This window comes from Vanessa cardui, chromosome 21 (assembly GCF_905220365.1).
Source record: "Vanessa cardui chromosome 21, ilVanCard2.1, whole genome shotgun sequence".
NCBI lineage: Eukaryota > Metazoa > Arthropoda > Insecta > Lepidoptera > Nymphalidae > Vanessa > Vanessa cardui.
In genome coordinates, this window is record NC_061143.1 from 1,005,960 (window position 1) to 1,025,168 (window position 19,209).

General features: G+C 33.3%; 1 protein-coding gene across 2 annotated transcripts; it reads left to right on the forward strand.

Annotated features, from left to right (window-relative positions):
• The first annotated feature begins 2,954 nt into the window (after positions 1–2,954).
• Positions 2,955–18,735, forward strand: LOC124538938 (solute carrier organic anion transporter family member 4C1-like). Of its 2 annotated transcripts, none has more exons than XM_047116211.1 (13): positions 2,955–3,206; positions 7,959–8,085; positions 8,666–8,842; positions 9,502–9,669; positions 10,293–10,478; positions 11,396–11,599; positions 12,056–12,177; positions 13,333–13,419; positions 13,515–13,711; positions 14,048–14,161; positions 16,817–16,959; positions 17,758–17,898; positions 18,486–18,735. In XM_047116211.1, exons 2-13 carry the CDS (start codon positions 8,052–8,054, stop codon positions 18,659–18,661), a joined length of 1,749 nt encoding a protein of 582 aa, XP_046972167.1. In that variant the 5' UTR covers positions 2,955–3,206; positions 7,959–8,051; the 3' UTR covers positions 18,662–18,735. The 2 variants fall into 2 exon arrangements, with proteins under 2 accessions (XP_046972167.1, XP_046972168.1); XM_047116212.1 differs by having other exon boundaries at positions 8,678–8,842.
• The last annotated feature ends 474 nt before the right edge of the window (positions 18,736–19,209 follow it).

Sequence of the window (19,209 nt, forward strand, 5' to 3'; positions counted from 1 at the left end):
CTGGAAGCTTTAAGTATATCTCTGCCTGGTTATAATTAGCCAATGATAAAATATGGCGTGGCAGAAATAAACGTAAACTATACCTGCCACACGACCACCAGGCGGCGCCACTAGGGGTAAAAAGTGCCCGGAAACTGGTACGAATTCGACGGAAACGGATATGCTATCTCATACTAAAGCTTCCAGTATAGGTAAGTATTTTAATATGCGTTTTATTTCAGGTAAAACGCTGCTAATAATTTGAAATATGTAGGTTATGTTGGTGTATCCGAGGATTTTTCTTCATTTATAAAGCCAATCCATATATAAGTAATTCTTTAATATAATATTTTAATAACATAAGAATTAATAACATTAAATGCTTAAATATATACAAATATGAACTAAAACTAGTTACTGTATAAATCTTGACCGCGTGGAATGGTGGCAAGAATGCTAGCAGCATTTCCCCGTTGAATCGCAATTCCGATCCGATTTAATATAATTGATTGTTTTTAAAACATTCTGATATATTATAATTAGAATTGATAAAATGACCTTTTTTGAAATACCTATCTTCTATTTCTTCGATACTTAAATTCATATAAATACATGGTATCTCAAAACATATCATTTTTAACTTGGTTATAAATACTTTTGATTTGGGATGTTGAATTAAAAACTCAAATTGAATACATCAAAATGAAGTGATGATGCAAAAAGGCAATAAAAAAAAGACTTATTGCCGAGTAGATAAAACCTAAAGTTTGATGATTTCGGGTTCAAACCCAGGCCAGCACTACTATATATTTGTGCTTAACTTGTGTTTATAATTCATCTCGAGCTCGGCGGTGAAGGAAAATATCGTGAGGAAACCTGCATGTGTCCAATTTCATCGAAATTCTGCCCCATATGCATTCCACCAACCCGTATTGGATCAGCGTGGTGGAATATATTCCAAACCCTCTCCTTAATGGAAGAGGAGGCCTTATCCCAGCAGTGGTAAATTTACGGGCTGTTACTATTAAATAGTGAAATTTTGGTATTTGTTTTGGTTTAATAGTTTTTCCAGTTACAAAAATTATGAAGTCATTCTTAATATAAATTACCAAAGCATTTATAACAATGTCATTTATCTTTATAAGTCTGTGTAACTAAATGAGTAATTTTGATAATTTTCGAATGATAAAGATAACTGAACCTCACCGCAGAACGTGATTGTGAAATATTAGAAAATAGTATGCGACAATTACTATAATAGTTACAATAGTCGAAATAAAGAAGCATCAAAATCGCTTATCACAGTATGTTTTCTAAATTATACTAAATGAGCAGGAGACTCAGTTGGAAAGTGACTACCACCACCCATGGACTAATGTAGCACCAGGGGGCTTGCAGGTGCGTTGCCAGCCTTTAAGGAAGAAGTACGCTTTATTCTTGAAGGTATAAAGATGTATAAGATATAAAGTCAAGTCTGGAATAGAGTCTTATCTGCTGTGTCTTCTTCAGTATATGGTGTTAAGAAAACAAATCAATACTCAGTTCATATTTGCCAATTATACATTTTGGTGGATAATTAATAGTTCATTTATTTGTAGATTACTATAGACCCTGCTGGGTTCTGATAACTACAAAAGCTTAATATGGGGTTACCTGTCAATAAATAATATTGATAAGAAATAAACAATCGAAAGCCGATGATAGTATATAGATTATTAAAAAAAATACGCTCATGCAGAGATGAATGGGTTACAATGGGCCCCATTTCGTGCGGGGCGTGTAGCACTTGTTACTCTTGCTACGTAGTTAATCCGGTGCTGATAGCAGTTCCAGTAATAACATAAACCTTATGCTTTTCGCGTTAGTAAATATATTAGCATACCCCCGTTAAATGTTGTCAGATATATTAGTCTACAGATAGTAGACATAATGTCGCAGATTCAGAGTTTCCGAATTTCATTCAGGCTGATAGAAAGTTATTCTTTAGGAAAAAATTCAGTTATAGTTTGAAAGTCTTGGGAGCCTTAGAAAGGAGGTCGTAGTTCTAACGCTTGAACTCTTTCCGGTCCAATTATATGACGTCCCGTAGAATTTTGAAAGTAAGGGAATAGAGAGTGCATCGGTGTTTCTGCACTTTATTCTGCTAAATTTGTTTTTTATTGGCGAAAAATAAATGAGGTTCTAGCAAAAAGTTACCATATAATATTTGTTAAATATAGTTTCCAATATAGATTGCATTAAAAAGGTTGAAATATCTACAAATATGCGTAAAATGTACTCTCACGTACGTATCAGCAAATTGAGTCTTTGTTTAGTCTGTTCTACGTTTCGAAATGTTTTTTTTTTCGCATAAATTTCTGCAATTTGAAATATGTCTATAATCAGCATATTACACAATCTAAATCTAGATTTTTGTATTTGACTCCATACTATAAGTAAGTATTACTTATAGTATGGAGTCAGTAAGTATTAATCGTGTGAAAGAGGATATGGTTAGAAAGGATGTTACTTGTGAGATGACGTCTGACAGAGAAGTATGGAAGGAGAAGACATGCTGCGCCGACCCCAAATAATATTGGGATAAGGGCAGGAGGATGATGACTATAAGTAAGTATTAAGTTTAACGTACCTACTTTATTCGTTGAGGTTATGTCGGTTAAGTACACCCGCGTATCTAGAGTTAATGTATTTTAATCCTTGCATATGCATGTGTTTATCTTAATTAGTTTATCTTTTTTTTCATAGTAATACAAAGGCTAAAAATGAAAAAAGAAATTGTAATGTAAATTTTGATAATAGTTCCTAATTTCGCCATTTCTAATAAACAGCTAATAATTTTAAGCTTTTAATTAGATAATATTATTGTTAACGATAATTTCACGATAATTACAACGCGGATAATATAGGGTTTATTTACATGATTGCAAGTGAGATAAACTTTATAACGCGTCTGTCAGTGTGGCGTTGATTCGTAGAAATGGCTGAAAGTTATTAAATAAAAAAAAAAATGTTGATAAATAATTCCACAATCTATCCGAAAGTAACAGCACTGTTATCAGTCTGGTGTTTAGTATAACACGTGTTGTGTCTTCGACTGAGGCTCATTTAATAACGGAATCGAGACAACGACTGTACAAGTTTTTTTTTTCTACGACACTTTTTTTATAGTCTGTGATTATAGAGCATGTAAACAACTTTGGAATTATTTTGTACATAGAATATGGACGGTGAGTTTTTATACGTAATTTTTTTAATAAAAAGAAAAACTACATATTTGATAGAAATGTTTCACGTTTGAGAAAATCGTAGTTTTTTTTTTAATTTTATAATTGAGTATTTCTCGAGCCACTCATGTGTATATATAATACTTTCTTTATAAAGAGAAAATTAGCTAATTTATCGAAGCTCATTCTTAGTTCTTAAAAAGCTTAAATCGTCATATTAAATATAAGAAAATACTGATACTTTTAATTTTTTAAAATCATGCAGTGATTGTGGACTAATGAATTATGTTTATCGGTCTAAGAGTAAAAAAAAAGTAACATTGTTCCGGTATTATGGTGCTAACATTATAAGGACAATGATGATGATTTCCTATTAAATTTCAATTCCAATTCTTAGTGAAATAATAATTAATTATAAAAATGATAATCTTGATTTTAGACCTACCAAGTAAACATATAAAAATGGCTTTTTTATGATGGAAACAATTTTAAACTTATTGTAAAAAAGTCAATTTTTATCATATTTATGCTTCATTTCCATTACATTTTTGTGCTTTAACATTGATTCATTATACAAAATGATAAATAAATGAAATAAAATAATACAGACATCATATAAATTTATATATTTAGTAGGATGTCTGTGTGTGTGTGTATTTATAAGTGAAACAAAGTCTCGTGTATTATCGTAATTAAACAATTGTCAGCATCTTAATTCGAGCCCCTATAATCGAAGGCTTTTATATTTAGGCCCACTTGTTAAAGTTATTTTATATGCCTTTGTGAATGTTAAAGCCAGCTCCTTTGATCAATAGTATCTTCATATTTTTGATTGGCAGCCAGCAGCGTCATATTGAATTGAGTCATTGCGTTTTGTTGTCTAATCAGACACAGATTGTATTGACGCTCAAGTAATCGCAAAACTGCTTTCGATAAAATGTCATTCAATTCATAAGTCTTTCTTTGGGAATATTTTTGGATTTACAGTTATTAATTACGGGATATTTACCATGTTTTTGTATTTTTGTTCGGTGGTGTTCGATATTTCGACATTATCTACGAATGTCTTGTTCACAAAACGTCTCCTCTCGTCTCAAACAAAAATAAAAAACATGGTAAATATACCGTTATTAATAGCTGAAATAATGAAAATAACCATGTTATTATAAAATCTTATATTTTTGTATTTATTCGTGTTTGCGTTCGAGTCGAATTTACAACCTTACCACGACGGACAGTCACCATGGTTTCGGCTTAGAAATCGCTTCGAATTTATTCAGTATTGATATGAATAGGTGCTGTTTTTCTTCAAGCTGGTTATTTTTTTCCTTTGATTGGTCTTAGCCTATTTATTTTGAGTTTTTTTTTCTCTAGATTCGGCACTATTATTGATGTCAACACTTCTGGGACCAATGCCGGCATTAGTATAAGTTCTCTATACCCTTAAGCTATCCCTTATCGATAGATCCTCGATCAAACTTTCCGATTTGTTCCCCGGAAAGTTCAAAGTTAGTCTTAGAACCAGAAACCATTCGGGTCCTGGGGGCTATGTCTGTCCTAGGTCGAATATAAACTGGGAACCGGATGCGTGTCCGGCCCTATATCATAATGGATCCACGACTAATAAATTCTGATCGTAGTTAATAAATAAATTTTAAGTAGTTTGGTCTTCACGGTCTAAGTAATTAAGTAGAAGAGATCCATCGTCTATCGGTTACATTTTGTACATGAAAGAGTTGTTACGCGCTTGAAAAGGGTTCCAAGGTTGATTTTGTGTTTTTAAATATTGAAAAAGAGTAACTACTGAGTTTCGGTATATATGTCGGTTCTACTCAGTAGAATCCACATTCCGAACCGATGGCTTCATTTAATATAGTTATTAAATGATGATTCAAAAGAGCTAAGGCTAAAAGCCTACTTAAAAAAAAGCTGTTGCTTGGATTTGATTATTTTGACAAGCACATATTATAACCTATAATGGAAGTAGAAAAAAAGATAAAAACTGACAAATAGAACCTTAGGTTTATGTATTTCATACGTTTTTTTTACTAACTTAGATATATAGTGCCGTATAAATAGATTATGGTATATATAATGCAACACTAGTGCACTTAAGCACTTATTTCCACTTTAATTTTACTTCGAAAATTCTGATTACAGTTTCGACGACGTTCTAAATTTTTTTCGCAAATCCATAGTGGATATTGTATATTAATTAAGCTCTCGACCAAAAATATTGGGTCAATTTAATGTCAAATGCTGTTTATTTGGCTTTTGTTAATATTGGAATGGAATATACACGGCTTCTCGCGTTTGCAAATTAATCTGCGCCCTTTTGGCACAAATAAAAACCACACACACAAATGTTTGAATAATTTTATGTTTAGAGATTTAACGAGATGTTCCAAAAACGGTTCAACATTCAAAGATTCTACAGAAAAAGTACCTCTATCGAAATCGAATCTCGACGAATGATAATTTATTGTCAAATGTTGGATATTTGGCCTTTTTCCTGTTATAGTTGGAATAGAACATAAGTTTTTACTTACATATCAAGTCGTATCTCGTGTATGACCAATATTACTCATGTTATGTCATAAATATTATTCAAATATATTTGCCACAGATTTTCGTATATCTATTTACATCTCATTCATTCTTGAAATCAATCAAGATAAAGTTCTGACTGACGTGAAGATGAGATAGGGCTAAGGGTTCAGGAAATAGAATAAGAAATAGCTGGTACAGTAATCGGCTTTCATTACTTATTATTAATTTTTTTTTTGTATTGGGTCGATAGCCCGAAATAAAAAAATCAGAATCTTTTTTGAATAAGGCCGGAGTCTTAAAGGATCAGGATGACCTACAGCTTAAAAATAACTTCGGCTTTTTCATAAAAGACGAAAATTTAATAGTAATATTTCTTTATAAGATTTCAAAGCTGAATTCAACTTTAATATAATCAGAATTAATATTATGTGAAAGTAACTTTGTTCGACGATTTTATACCACCAAACCGCTAATTTGAATTTAATGAAATTTGGTATGAAGCAAACTTGAGCTCAAAGAAAAGACAAAGACTACTTTTATTTGCCTAACACATGACAACCAACACCCTAAAACACAAGCGAAGCCGCGGGCGATTACTAGTATTGTTATAATTGGCGTTACCTCGCTTTATCTATCTTATAAAGGCTTGGAAAGTGTCGTTGAATATCATTTGCAGTTATAAAAGTTGTACCTTGAAGTAATGTTCTTGGTGGTAGGGCAAGCCCGTCTGGGTAGGTACCACCCACTCATCAATTATTCTACCGCCAAATAACAGTACGGAGTATTGTTGTGTTCCGGTTTGAAGGGTGAGTGAGCCAGTGTAACTACAGGCACAAGGGACATAACATCTTAGTTCCTAAGGTTGGTGGCACATTGACGATGTAAGAAATTGTTAAAGTTTCTTACAGCGTCATTGTCTATGGGTGATGGTGACCACTCTCTATCAGGTGACCCGTAAGCTCGACCGTCAAACTATAACATAAAAAAAACCAAACCTTTATTACACATTTACTGAATATTACCCCTGGGTGCCTTTTCTGTCATGAAGTTTTGGAATTGCGATTAAATGTGTGAAAAGATAACATTAATTTCACTATTTCACGCGGTCATGATTGTAAATAAGATTGTCATGACTTGCTCATATTTATATAAATTTGCTTAATGACAATTATAATTATTATGTATGCAGATAAATTTTTGTATGACTCATACGAACATGAAACAGAAAACGTATTTGAATTCGTTGTCGATAATTGTTTTAAAAATAATTATGAGCACATGAAGAGATAAATAAATAATAAATATTGGACAACATCACATACATTACTCTGATCCCAATGTAAGTAGCTAAAGCACTTGTTATGTTATGATGTTGAATAAAAATTCAAAATAAACTTTTAAGAGCCAAGATGACCCGGTAGTTAGAACGCGTACATCCTAACCGATGATTGCGGGTTCAAACCCAGGCGAGCACCAATAAATTTTCATGTACTCAATTTGTGAAAACTGCATGTTATTTCAATGAATTTCTGCCACATGCGAATTTACCAAACCGCATTGGAGCAGCGTGGAATATGTTCCAAAAACCTTCTCCTCAAAGGGAGAGGAAGCCCTAGTCCAGTGGAAAATATACTTTATTCGAATATTTAAGAAAGATATTGTAATTAGTTCATAATCGATTATCAATTGGAATGTACTACTTTTTGACGATGGAAACAAACTTTCCGCATTACTTCATCGAAAGAAGCAAACATTGACCAAATTTCAGTACCTATATCTAATTGTTTTCCATTTCCAACCTACATATCTATTTATTATTAAAAATGATATGCTCTGATAACAATAGCTACGGAATAAAAACTTGATTTGGTAGATAAAGAACTTTTACAACAAGTATTACAGAAACAATCTGTAAAGGCCACTGTTGGGCAAATCCCTGCATGGGGATCTCCTGTTATGAATAATTATGGATTATCCATAATATTATACATGATAGAAAAATTATCACATATACTATACTTTGACTTGCAAAGAAAAGGTATTGTGTTATTCTTAGTAGCTTTAAAGTTAGTATTGCATAGACTTTCGTGTTTCGTAGAGTAGGAAGATGTCATTTCTGTTAACTGTAACTGTTGCTTACTGCCATTGTTATAAATTAATTCTACAAAAACGAAGAATTAACGAAGATTATTTTCATTGTTTTAGGAAAAACGAAATAAATTTACCAAGTAAACTAAAAGTTTATAACACCTGAACAAACAAGACTGAGCTTGAAAAAACTAACAAGATAACGAAAAAATGGAGCAACAGAGAATATTCGAACGTCCATCGGGTAAATATCAATAATGGATTTAGTTTTCCAAATATTTTTCTTTCTATATTAGGTATAAAAGATAGGGCTAGTGGGAAACTTAATGATCAGTACACAGCCATAAATATTGGTAATGCAAGAAATATTGACCATTCCTTACATCGGTGAAGCGCTACCAATCTTGGAAACTAAGATGTTATTTCTCATGTGCCCATAGTTAAATTGGGTGATCTTTGATCTAAAAGCAACCAAACATAGTAGTAGACTTGAGCACTAGAGATTCCGACTGGGATAAGACAAAGGTGATCTCCAATGGAACATGGATACCATCATAGCTTAGAATGCATAAAGTTAACAACATTAAATGCTTATTTATCTAAATATACAAATATGAATTAAAAATAATTACTGTATAGATCTTGACCGCGTGGAATGGTGGCAAGAATGTTAGCATTTCCTCATTATATCGATTTTCTTGAATTTCTTAAATGCTACATATTTTGTATTGACTCGTCCATAATTTTTTTTATAAAACTTTACATTCAAATTCAATTATTTTAATAGTATGGACAAATAATTTCAAATATATCGAATATTTAAGGTATTTTTTCAGTGCGGAGTCGCATAGCCTCTTGGTGTAATGGGAAGAATTTTAATCCTCAAAAATTAAGAGGTATAATCTTGGGGATCACGCTCACCGCCACACTTGGAGAGGTGTGCTCTTACAAAATCATCAAGCAGGATATAAAGGCTGGAGAACTACCTTCCTATCTCGGTGGTAAATATTAATTATTATTAATAATAAATTATACCTATAATAAAATTGAAGTGTCTTTGCGTAATATTAAAATTATGCTTTTTATTAAATGCATGGGTATAATATGGTACGTGTAAGAAAATAACAGTTTTTAGTCTGTTTGTTCCGGCTAATCTCTGGAATAGCTGGACCGTTTTTGTCGGGACTTTCATTGGCTAATAGCTAATGCTTTGCTTCACTTAGTTGTAAAATGACGATTCAAAAGTGCTTATAAAAGCCTACTTGAATAAAGTTTATTTTGATTTTGATTTTTGAAATTTTGAAATATGCTAGCTAACTGTATTTGTTAGCTTGTGATAAATATAAATAAATATATAGAGAGTAAGGGGATGACCAAAGAAACGATGGATGAATTGTGTGAAAACCGAAAGAAAGACTTACTTACTTGTGAGATGAAGTTAGACAGAGAAGTATGGAAGAAGACATGCTTTTTTTTAAAGTCTTGCACGAATTACTTATTCTCGTGGCTGAAACGCCGATCAAAGTTTCGTTAACTTTTAGTTTTGACCTGAAAGGTCATTTGGTTTTGTCTGATCAACTAAACTACGATTAGAAACAATAGTGCCCTTTGAATCTGGGTCACGCTAAACGGATAAACTCAAGCTAAATGTATTTTTCAGATCTCATGATAATAGTGTTTTCGATATTCGAAGCGATTGTGGCGCCGTTCATTTCCTGGTGCGGATTTAGGAAGCGACGCACTCTGCTGATCAGCTACACATCTGCTGTCACATTGACCTGTGTAACATGGTGGTTTCTGCCATCGAAATTAGAGAGACAGGAATCAGGTAATATTTCTAATAATTTTGGACTAAAAAATATGGACGATTCAAGACAATTTTATTGAACTAAAATTTATTTCAATTATTCGTCCATGTAATTAATAATGGAGTCATTAAACATAATCCTAATTAGTCTGTAGATAAATAATTAGATCAAGTTAAAATGATATAAAAGATTTATGAGGTGTTTGATTTTTTTTATATGTTTTAAGTATTTAAACAACGGAAAAAATAATTTGATGACACTGGGTGTTTGTGGTATCGTTGTTACTTCTGATTTCCCACAACACAAGTGCTTTAGCTACTGACGTTGGGATCAGAGTAATGTATATTTAATACTTTAATTGCGAATTTTGGCAATCCCTGCTGGCTACCAGATTCTATTGCATCGTTTGGTACGCTCTAGGACAGCACTGGTTCCATCTAGGTCATATTATCTGAAAACTACAGTTTATAGTTTAGTTTTAGAGTTTATTAGTTGATAATGTATTTTATCATATATATAGTGGTACCGTCGTTACTTCTGATTTTCCATAACACAAGTGCTTTAGCTACTTACATTGGGATCAGAGTAATGTATGTGATTTTGTCCCATATTTATTTATTTATTATTTATTATATGTTTTCAGAGCTGTGTGATGCGGCAAATTCAAACAACAGTGTTGCGTTTCGTGGAACATCAGCTCGCTCCATAATCCGTCTCGTGATCGTTATAATCTCATGCGTGGCCTTCGTGCTCTCCCGTGTGGCTTGTTGGAGCCACAGTGTTGCTTACTCCGACGAATATGCCCCGGCTCGCGCCAGTGTCCATTACGGTAAGTGTACATTATATTTTAAGTTAGCATAGTGTTGTTAGAGTCGAGATAGCCCAGTGGTTAGAACGCGTGCATCTTAACCGATGATTGCGGAATCAAAGCCAGGTAAGGACCGCTGATTCAAGTGCTTAATTTGTCTTTATAATTCATCTCGTGCTCATCGGTGAAGGAAAACATCGTGAGGAAACCTGCATGTAACAAATTTCATAGAAATTCTGCCACATGTGTATTCCACCAACCCGCATTGGAACAGCGTGGTGGAATATGTTCCAAACCTTCTCCTCAAAGGGAGAGGAGACCTTTAGCCCAGCAGTGGCAATTTACAGGCTGTTTTGTTATTACAACGTAACAGGTGTGATATTTTCGGTGCCACTGACGTATCATTAGTTACTGGTCACCAGTAGAAGACACTGACATTGTATTTATACTGCAGGCAAATGCTCTTCAAACAGTTCTCTGAATGCGTCACATAATATAGATGTTCATACAATTTAAATAAATAATGTATAAATATGTTCCATAAAAACTGATGTACTATTAATACAAGAAGTAAAGACAAACTTGTAACACCTTCTTTCTGCTTGGATACAGAATAATAAGAATAATAGAATAAGAGACCGAAATATAATCAATTCAATGTCCAAAAATGCACGTCCGTTTTTATTTTCTCGTTGTAGGCTATCTGAGTAAAGTCTGTAGAGTTAAAATATCAACGATCCAAATGTTTTATTGTAAAGTTTTCTTAGTTAAAATAAATTCGATTTACATTCATTTCAAGATGGTTATTTAACTTAATAGAAGCCAACAGCATGTTCAATAAGAAGTTTGAGAGTTAATACTCCAGTTTCCTTTAACAAGAGAATAAAAAAGTAGATTAAATTCGATTAATCTTTATCAAATTTGTCTTTTTATTCCAGGTGCTCTCTTGATTTCTAGAGTGGTACCACTTGTTTTGGGTTACAAGACGTTGACGGGCGCGATCGATGACAACATGCCGCTGCAGACCGCTGGAATAGTAATAGGGTTTCTAGTGAACCTAATACAGCTATTTTTCTTTGTACCAAAAACAGTGCCCATAGTGGATGGAATACAGAGAGTAGCCGTGCCTTTACATGATAGAAGTAAGTAGCCTTATTGATACTGATTAAAAATAAAAACAACGAATTATATTTTAATCGAGTAGGCTCTTACAAGTAATTATTCGGATAAGATATATCTATAAATATAGTTCGGCAAGGAAAACAGTAAATTATTTATATACAATTATATATCATCATTAGATATAACGCTAAAATAGTACTTTTGTGAAACAAGCCAGTTTAAGTAAGAATTTTTAACTTAATTTCCCACTTCCTACTTTTCGTTTAAAATTATATTTACAGTTAAACCGCATAAAAATAATTTTATTATACTTCATTAGATTAGAAATATACAAACTGTTATTTATTTAGCCATTATTTGATAAGCTTCACAATTAGTACAGGCTTGCGGTAATGAATTTATGTCTAAAATGTTAGAATAGTATTGATTGTAATTTATTTAGTAATTAATATAATATTTCTCTTATTCAAATAAAGGTTTCTTCATGAGCGTTGGGCGCGTGTTGAACAACTCTGTGGCGATGACACAAATGTTCGCAATGAGCCTTCTGGCGGCTGCCCTTTGGGGTTACGGCTTCAACGAACTGGATATTGTCAAGGTACATTTAATAATACGTCAATATAATTACGGGCTTATAGGTAATATAATCCCTAGCCCTGGTCCTTTCTTTCACTTTTTATTAAGTTAATGTTTTGTGAGTAGCTTCTTTATTATGACGACCAAAAATTTCCTTACGAAATCTTTGAAAACGTACCACGAGATTTAAAGGGCATTATGCCTTGTAATGGTATAGGTTGGCGGACGAACATATGGGCCACCTGATGGTAAGTGGTTACCATCACCCATAGACAATGATGCTGTAAGAAATATTAACTATTCTTTACATCGTCAATGTGCCACCAACCTTGGCAACTAAGATGTTAAGTCCCTTGTGCCAACAATACTGAGTATATATATAGAGAGTATAAGAACACAACAATACTGAGTACTGTTATTTGGCGGAAAAATAACTGATGAGTGGGTGGTACCTACCCTGACGGGCTTGCACAAAGCCCTACCACCGAGTAAATTATGGGTATGAACTAAGTAATATAAAATAATCAGCTAGTTAGTAATCATTCTTGACTTCGTCATCGATTCATATTGTAAGGACTTCTTAATAAAAGCATACATTTTGTAGGCTAAATGTTTTTTTCAAATAATTTAGATAATTAATTTGAGACATAACACATAAAACCCAATTAGTAATAATTTTTGGCCGTCTTATTATATTGAACTATGATAAGACGCCCAAAAATGTTGTTTAACGAAACAGCTTGATAGTAATCAAGTGAAAAAATGTACCATCGATTCTGCACTAATAAATTAGTGCATAAAGTACAATTATTCGGACCTTACATCACTAAGTAATGCAGAACATCCAGAATCTTCGCTATCCCCGCACATAGCCGTGGAGAAACTTTCTATTTTGCACCGTTGCTATTTAAAATCACATTCATGAAAATCAATAGTAATGGTCTTCCGTGGATGTTCATTATTATCATCATCTGGAAGGCGTAGAAACTTTGTGTTATTACGAAACCAATTGTGGAGTTGGATCTTCTTCACTGTCTGTAGCATTACGGGTCATATCGGCTGAGGCTCGTTCTGATCTTGAACAAGTGCGCAGGATAGAATTAATAAAATAAATGTTGCCAAGTTACAAGACACGTATGAAAGTAGCATAATTGTTAATATAGAATATCTTTTTCAGGTTAAATACAATCTGATTCCGGAGACAAATGGACTCGTCCAATTTACGGAAATATTGACATATTATTTTCTTGCTTTTGTTGTGGCCGTAAGTTGTGTTTTTATTTCTTTATTCATACAAAAAATGATGATTCTGTTTTGTGTAAGTCGAAAAAGTTAATAAAATAAGTATTTCAATTTCAGTACTTCGGTGTTAAATTCTCAGCTCCAATTCTCATGGAGTTTTGTAATTTGAAGGCGATCAAGCAAACAGTTATTTTGAGTGTATTAGTTTTCGTATTATACATCGCAATGACAACTGTTCGCGGCTGCGACACAGATAACGTCGTCGGACTGGGAAAGAGTTATTATGGACATCCAGAATGCAGTTTGTCGTGCAAGTAGGTTTTATATTCTTGATTAATATCATAATTAACGATTATTTAAATTAGATAATGTATAACATTTGACAGTACGCCAGAAGTGCGATAAATAGTTATAATAGAAATAACTAATTAATTGGCCAAACCTTATTTTTAACAGATAAAATAACTAAAATTATCGATGATGGGATAGACTCTTTGGTTTAAAACTATAATATTGGTTCAAAGCATAACGATTTTTTTTTTGCCGACAAGAGTGATCAACTCATTCCGGGTTGGTGCTTGCGAGGCGTTGTCGCTCCATAGTCTTTAAATGAATAATTATTAATTAGACTGTGAATGTTTCTGTTGCAGCTGTAAGCCTCAGTGGGACGAGTTCAAGCCCGTCTGCGCGACTGACGGCATGGTTACTTACATCTCGCCCTGTCATGCTGGTTGTAGAGATTCAGAAGTAATAAATGGAATACAGTGAGTAATATTTCATTACAATAATAGTGTAAGCTCGAGGAAAAGTTTTCAAACACCCATTTAATGTAAAAGTTTACATTTTGCTAATCGAGTTATTATTTTTGTAGTTGTTCTTTTTCTTTCTTTTTTTTGTATCGTTACTTTTTTTTATCGTTCATTTTATTTCTTTTTTTGTGTAAATGATAAATTATTAGTACTTAAGTTATTTTTTATTTTTTTATTATTATTTTTACTTTTTATTTTGTACCAATTGTCATCTTGTCCCAAATAAAAGTGTTCTTTCTTTCTTGTACTGTAACCATTGGGCCATCTCGGCCTATTACATATTGGAATTAAATATCAAAATCAAAATAAACTTTATTCAAGTAGGCTTTTATAAGCACTTTTGAATCGTCATTTTACAATTAAGTGAAGCTACCACCGGTTCGGAAAGTAGATTCTACCGAGAAGAACCGGCAAGAAACTCAGTAGTTACTCTTTTTTAACATTTAAAAATACAACGTCATGTAAATAAATACAATTATTTCAATTAATGTATCCTGCTTGGAAGTCAACAGGTATTAACTCCACGCTGTTTTATCATCTACAAAATCTTGTATCGAATAGTATGCTTTTTCTACCAATGTATTTTTAACAAACGATTTGAATTTACTAAACGGCAAAATTAAAAATTTCTGCGGAATTTTATTATAGAAACGGATACCTTGCCCCAAGAAGGATCTATTGACTTTGCGGAGTCGGAAACTTGGCGTTATAAGTTTATCCTTACTTCTAGTGCATATACAATGATTATCACTGATTTTATCAAAGTGATCAATGTTACTGTGAATATACATGATATTGTTGTAAATATATTGCGACGCAACAGTAAGTATTCCTACTCTGTTAAAAACATCCCGAAGAGAGTCTCTAGCTCCAAGATTATAAATAAACCGAATTGCTCTCTTTTGTAAAATAAAGACAGATTCAATATCTGCAGCGTTACCCCAAAGTAATATGCCATATGACATAATACTGTGAAAATAACCAAAATAAACTAAACGAGCGGTATCAATATCAGTTAGTTGTCTAACTTTTCTAACCGCGTATGTTGCGGAGCTGAGTCTTCCTGTTAGGGATGATAAATGAGAAGTCCACTGAAGTCTAGAATCCAATTCTATTCCTAAAAACACCGTAGTATAAGCTACTTCAAGACGGTCACCATTTAAAGATATATTATAATTTTGCTTGCTAACATTAGGTAGGGTAAAAACTACACATTTTGTTCTTTGAGCATTCAAAACTAAATTATTTACCGTAAACCAATTGTGTATCTGTGATAATGCACCGTTCACATCGTCATAGTAATTTTTTTTCCTGTCAACCTTAAAAATCAGCGAAGTATCGTCAGCAAACAACACTATATCACAAATACCCTTAACATAGAAAGGAAGATCATTTATATATACTAGGAATAGAAAGGGACCCAAAATTGAACCTTGTGGAACTCCCATTTTTAACGTAGATCCAGAAGACTTTATTCCATTAATGAAAACTTGCTGGATTCTTTGACTTAAATATGAAGCGATGAGATCAAGAGCTTTACCTTTAACACCGTAATATTTGAGCTTATAAAGAAGCGTTTCGTGTTCTACACAATCGAATGCTTTAGATAAATCACAGAATACTCCAATAGCGTTCTGTGATTTCTCCCAAGCATCGTAAATATGTTTGAGAAGCGCAATTCCCGCATCAGTTGTCGAGCGACCTCTTCTAAAACCGAATTGCTCACCATGAAAAATAGCATTTGTACCGAAATGGACGAGAAGTTGATTTAAAATAATTTTTTCGAAAATTTTACTTAAGGATGGGTGTATTGAAATAGGCCTGTAATTACCGGGATCGCTTCTGTTTCCAGTTTTAAAAAGTGGTAAAACTTTACTACATTTTAACAAGTTAGGAAATGAACCCGTGTCCAAACTCTTGTTAAAAATTACTGCTATATACGGAGCAATATCGTATATGATGTTATTAAAAAATTTTACCGAAATGCCCCATATGTCGTTAGTTTTTTTAATATTTATAGTTTTAAATACTTTTATGACATCTATTGCAGAAACCGTTTCAAATGAAAAATCAATAACGCATTTAGAAACACTATTATTTAATAACCTAGCTGCATTTGATGTAGATGATTTTAAATGAAATGTTATTTTATGGGGTACTTTATCAAAAAATGATTCAAATAAATTAGCAACCTCTAATTCAGAACTCGTGTATCTACTACCTGTGTTCAATTCTATTGGTATCATTTCCTTTTTGGGTTTTCCACTAACACTACTAATAACATCCCATGTGGCTTTAATTCTATTATCAGAATTCAGGATTTTTTTCTTTAAATATAAGGACTTAGCAGAAATGCATACTGTTTTAAAAATTTTGGAATATTTAATGACGTATTCTAAAAAGGCTACGCTTCGATTCCACCGCCTCATATCATATAAGTCGTATAATTTATTTCTACTTTTATAAATACCAACAGTAGCCCAGTCACTAAACTTTAATTTTGTGTTACTATAACATGATTTCATTTTAAATATATTGTTAAATTCTTTTAGTATTACTTCAAAAAATGAATTATAAAGCTCATTTGGAATAAGTTGAACTATCCACCAGGGTGTATTCGAACTGCACGTGCGCGGGCGCGGGCGCGGGCGCGGGCGCGGGCCGCGTGCTGGAGCGCGCGTGCGGCGACGCGAGCTGTCGGCGCGCGTTCCGCTTCCACAGCATGCTGTTTTTCATCACCGTTACCATGTCAAGTATGTGCTATTCATATTGTCTCGGTCATCTAGTGCCTTATATATTTACTGACTTGGCCCAGCAGTGGACCATTTACAGGCCATTGTTGTCAGTGCCTATAATCGGGAACATATCAACCTTGATACCAATTTGACTAAGTCCAGTTCAGTGCAACGAGTGTAAATCTCGGTCTATGTTCATTGGAATAAAAGTTTTGATGCTGTTCCGATCCAACTTGGGCTATTCCTGACATAACAATACGAAATCGATTATGTTATTCTGCGACTTTTATATTTTATTATTATCATTGAAAATTCCCGAACGATTATGGGTGGTTCGATTTGGATAAATTGTCAATTTAACAAAAACCCTACTTGGATAAATTGTCAATTTAAAAAAATAAAATACCTCCCTGAAGAAGTCAAGTGAAGCCGTGGGTGCCTGATCTGATCGTATCGGAATACCGTATCTTTGAACTACGAGACAAGGCATGAAAATTGCACCAGTGTTAACACATAATATCTTGGGTATTCGTTATCCCTTGTGATTGACTGAGAGCAATACTTGGCCATTTTTCGGCGAAGTAATTTTGCAAAAATTCACATGTAACCACTTTAAAATTTTGAAAAACGTATTGATACGCTAAATTGGTACTTTCTGACATTTCAGAAAGTGTAGTATTCTGCGGAGCGTTTTAAATTTGTGCTCAGAATCTCCTCTCAAGTAACCCATTAAAAACAGATTCATCCGATTCTGAAAAACACACCAAACACAACAATTATAAATTTAGTAGTTAATATCTATTTGTATCTTCGCAGTATTGGTGTTTCAAGCTCAAGGAGTTCTCTTGTTACGTACCGTGGACCCTCGTGATAGGTCCGTAGTGATGGGCCTGATGTGGTCCATGATTGCAATCGTCACGTTCGTGTGTGGACATTCAGTATTCTTAGGGCTTCGAGGTAAGGTTTTCTTATAAATTATAACACCCAACTCCACTATCACTTGGTGGTAGGGCTTTGTACAAGTCCGTCTAGGTAGGAAGCACCCACTCGTCAGATTTTCTACCGCCAAACAACAGTACTTGACATTTTTGTTTTGTGTGCCAGTGTAACTACAAGCACAAAGGACATAACATCTCAGTTGCCAAGGTTGGTGGCGCATTGGCGATGAAAGGAAAGGAGTAACGTTCCGTAAACGGAACGTTACTCAAGATACCAATTGAGAAATCGTTGGCGGTAGTTGTTAATAATATTTTTTTTGTTCTTCAAATAGACAAATGCCACCTTAGTCTACCCGTGACCACGAACGCTGTAAAGTGCTCGAAACGTCGGGATGTCAAAAATAATTAATATACGCGATTCAAATCCGTTATAACTAGTTTTATTTAAACGGCGGTGATTACTTACCATCACGTAGCCCATATGCTCGTCCGCCAAACACTCGCATAAAAAACTTAATCTCATTCTCTTACATATAAACGAACACACATAAGCAAACAGTACCTACAAAGCCTGTGCTATGTTAATCATATATGTTATCATTACAGTTGCAACATGTGGTTGGCTCGAAGCGGAGAAGTGTCACCTGCAAAGTCAATCCTTTCCGTATCTCGTTGGAGCGACGAGTGCCTTCCTGACCCTCACATCTATCATGACAAGTATCACATCTTGGATTTGTATCCGGACAACAGATAAAGTTCAAAGTTTCGAGTCAAGGTTATGAAAAGGACAGTGCTAGTCATAGTTTATGGAGGATAATTTATTTATGAGTAAATACTCGTGTGTAGTTTTCAAGTGTATAAACAATTCGGTATAGCAATAAATACGCTAATAATATGGACAATGGACTAATAAGGGTTGAAAAATACTGACTTTCTTTATTTATTGAAGTGTTGAGTGATCCAATATGAAAATTAATTAACTCTATATATACATTTAAATGGTCATAGACAATAAAATAAGCTGTAATATGATATGTATAAATAAGCTGAAAGCGTGAACTTGAGCAACACGTACACATTGCACACAAAATAATAATTTAATCTGTAACTTTTAATAACCGATCGCTTTGACATCATAATGGCAAATGCTGTATAAAATAATAAATAAAACGTATTAGTAGACAAAATACAAAGTATGTATTTTTTTAATCAAACTGAGTCACTAATGCAGAGCCTTAATATTTATAAAATATTGGATTTTAAAAACATTGAAGACCATGTTACACTACAATTTAATAATTTATATTAAAATTATAATTTCAATTAATTT

Bases quoted from the DNA above. Each gene is read 5' to 3' on its own strand.
- LOC124538938 (XM_047116211.1), top strand. From the start codon at position 8,052: ATGGAGCAACAGAGAATATTCGAACGTCCATCGG. The intron at 8,086-8,665 runs GTAAATATCAAT...CGAATATTTAAG, and splicing joins AATATTCGAACGTCCATCGG to GTATTTTTTCAGTGCGGAGT. The intron at 16,960-17,757 runs GTATGTGCTATT...GTATCTTCGCAG, and splicing joins CATCACCGTTACCATGTCAA to TATTGGTGTTTCAAGCTCAA.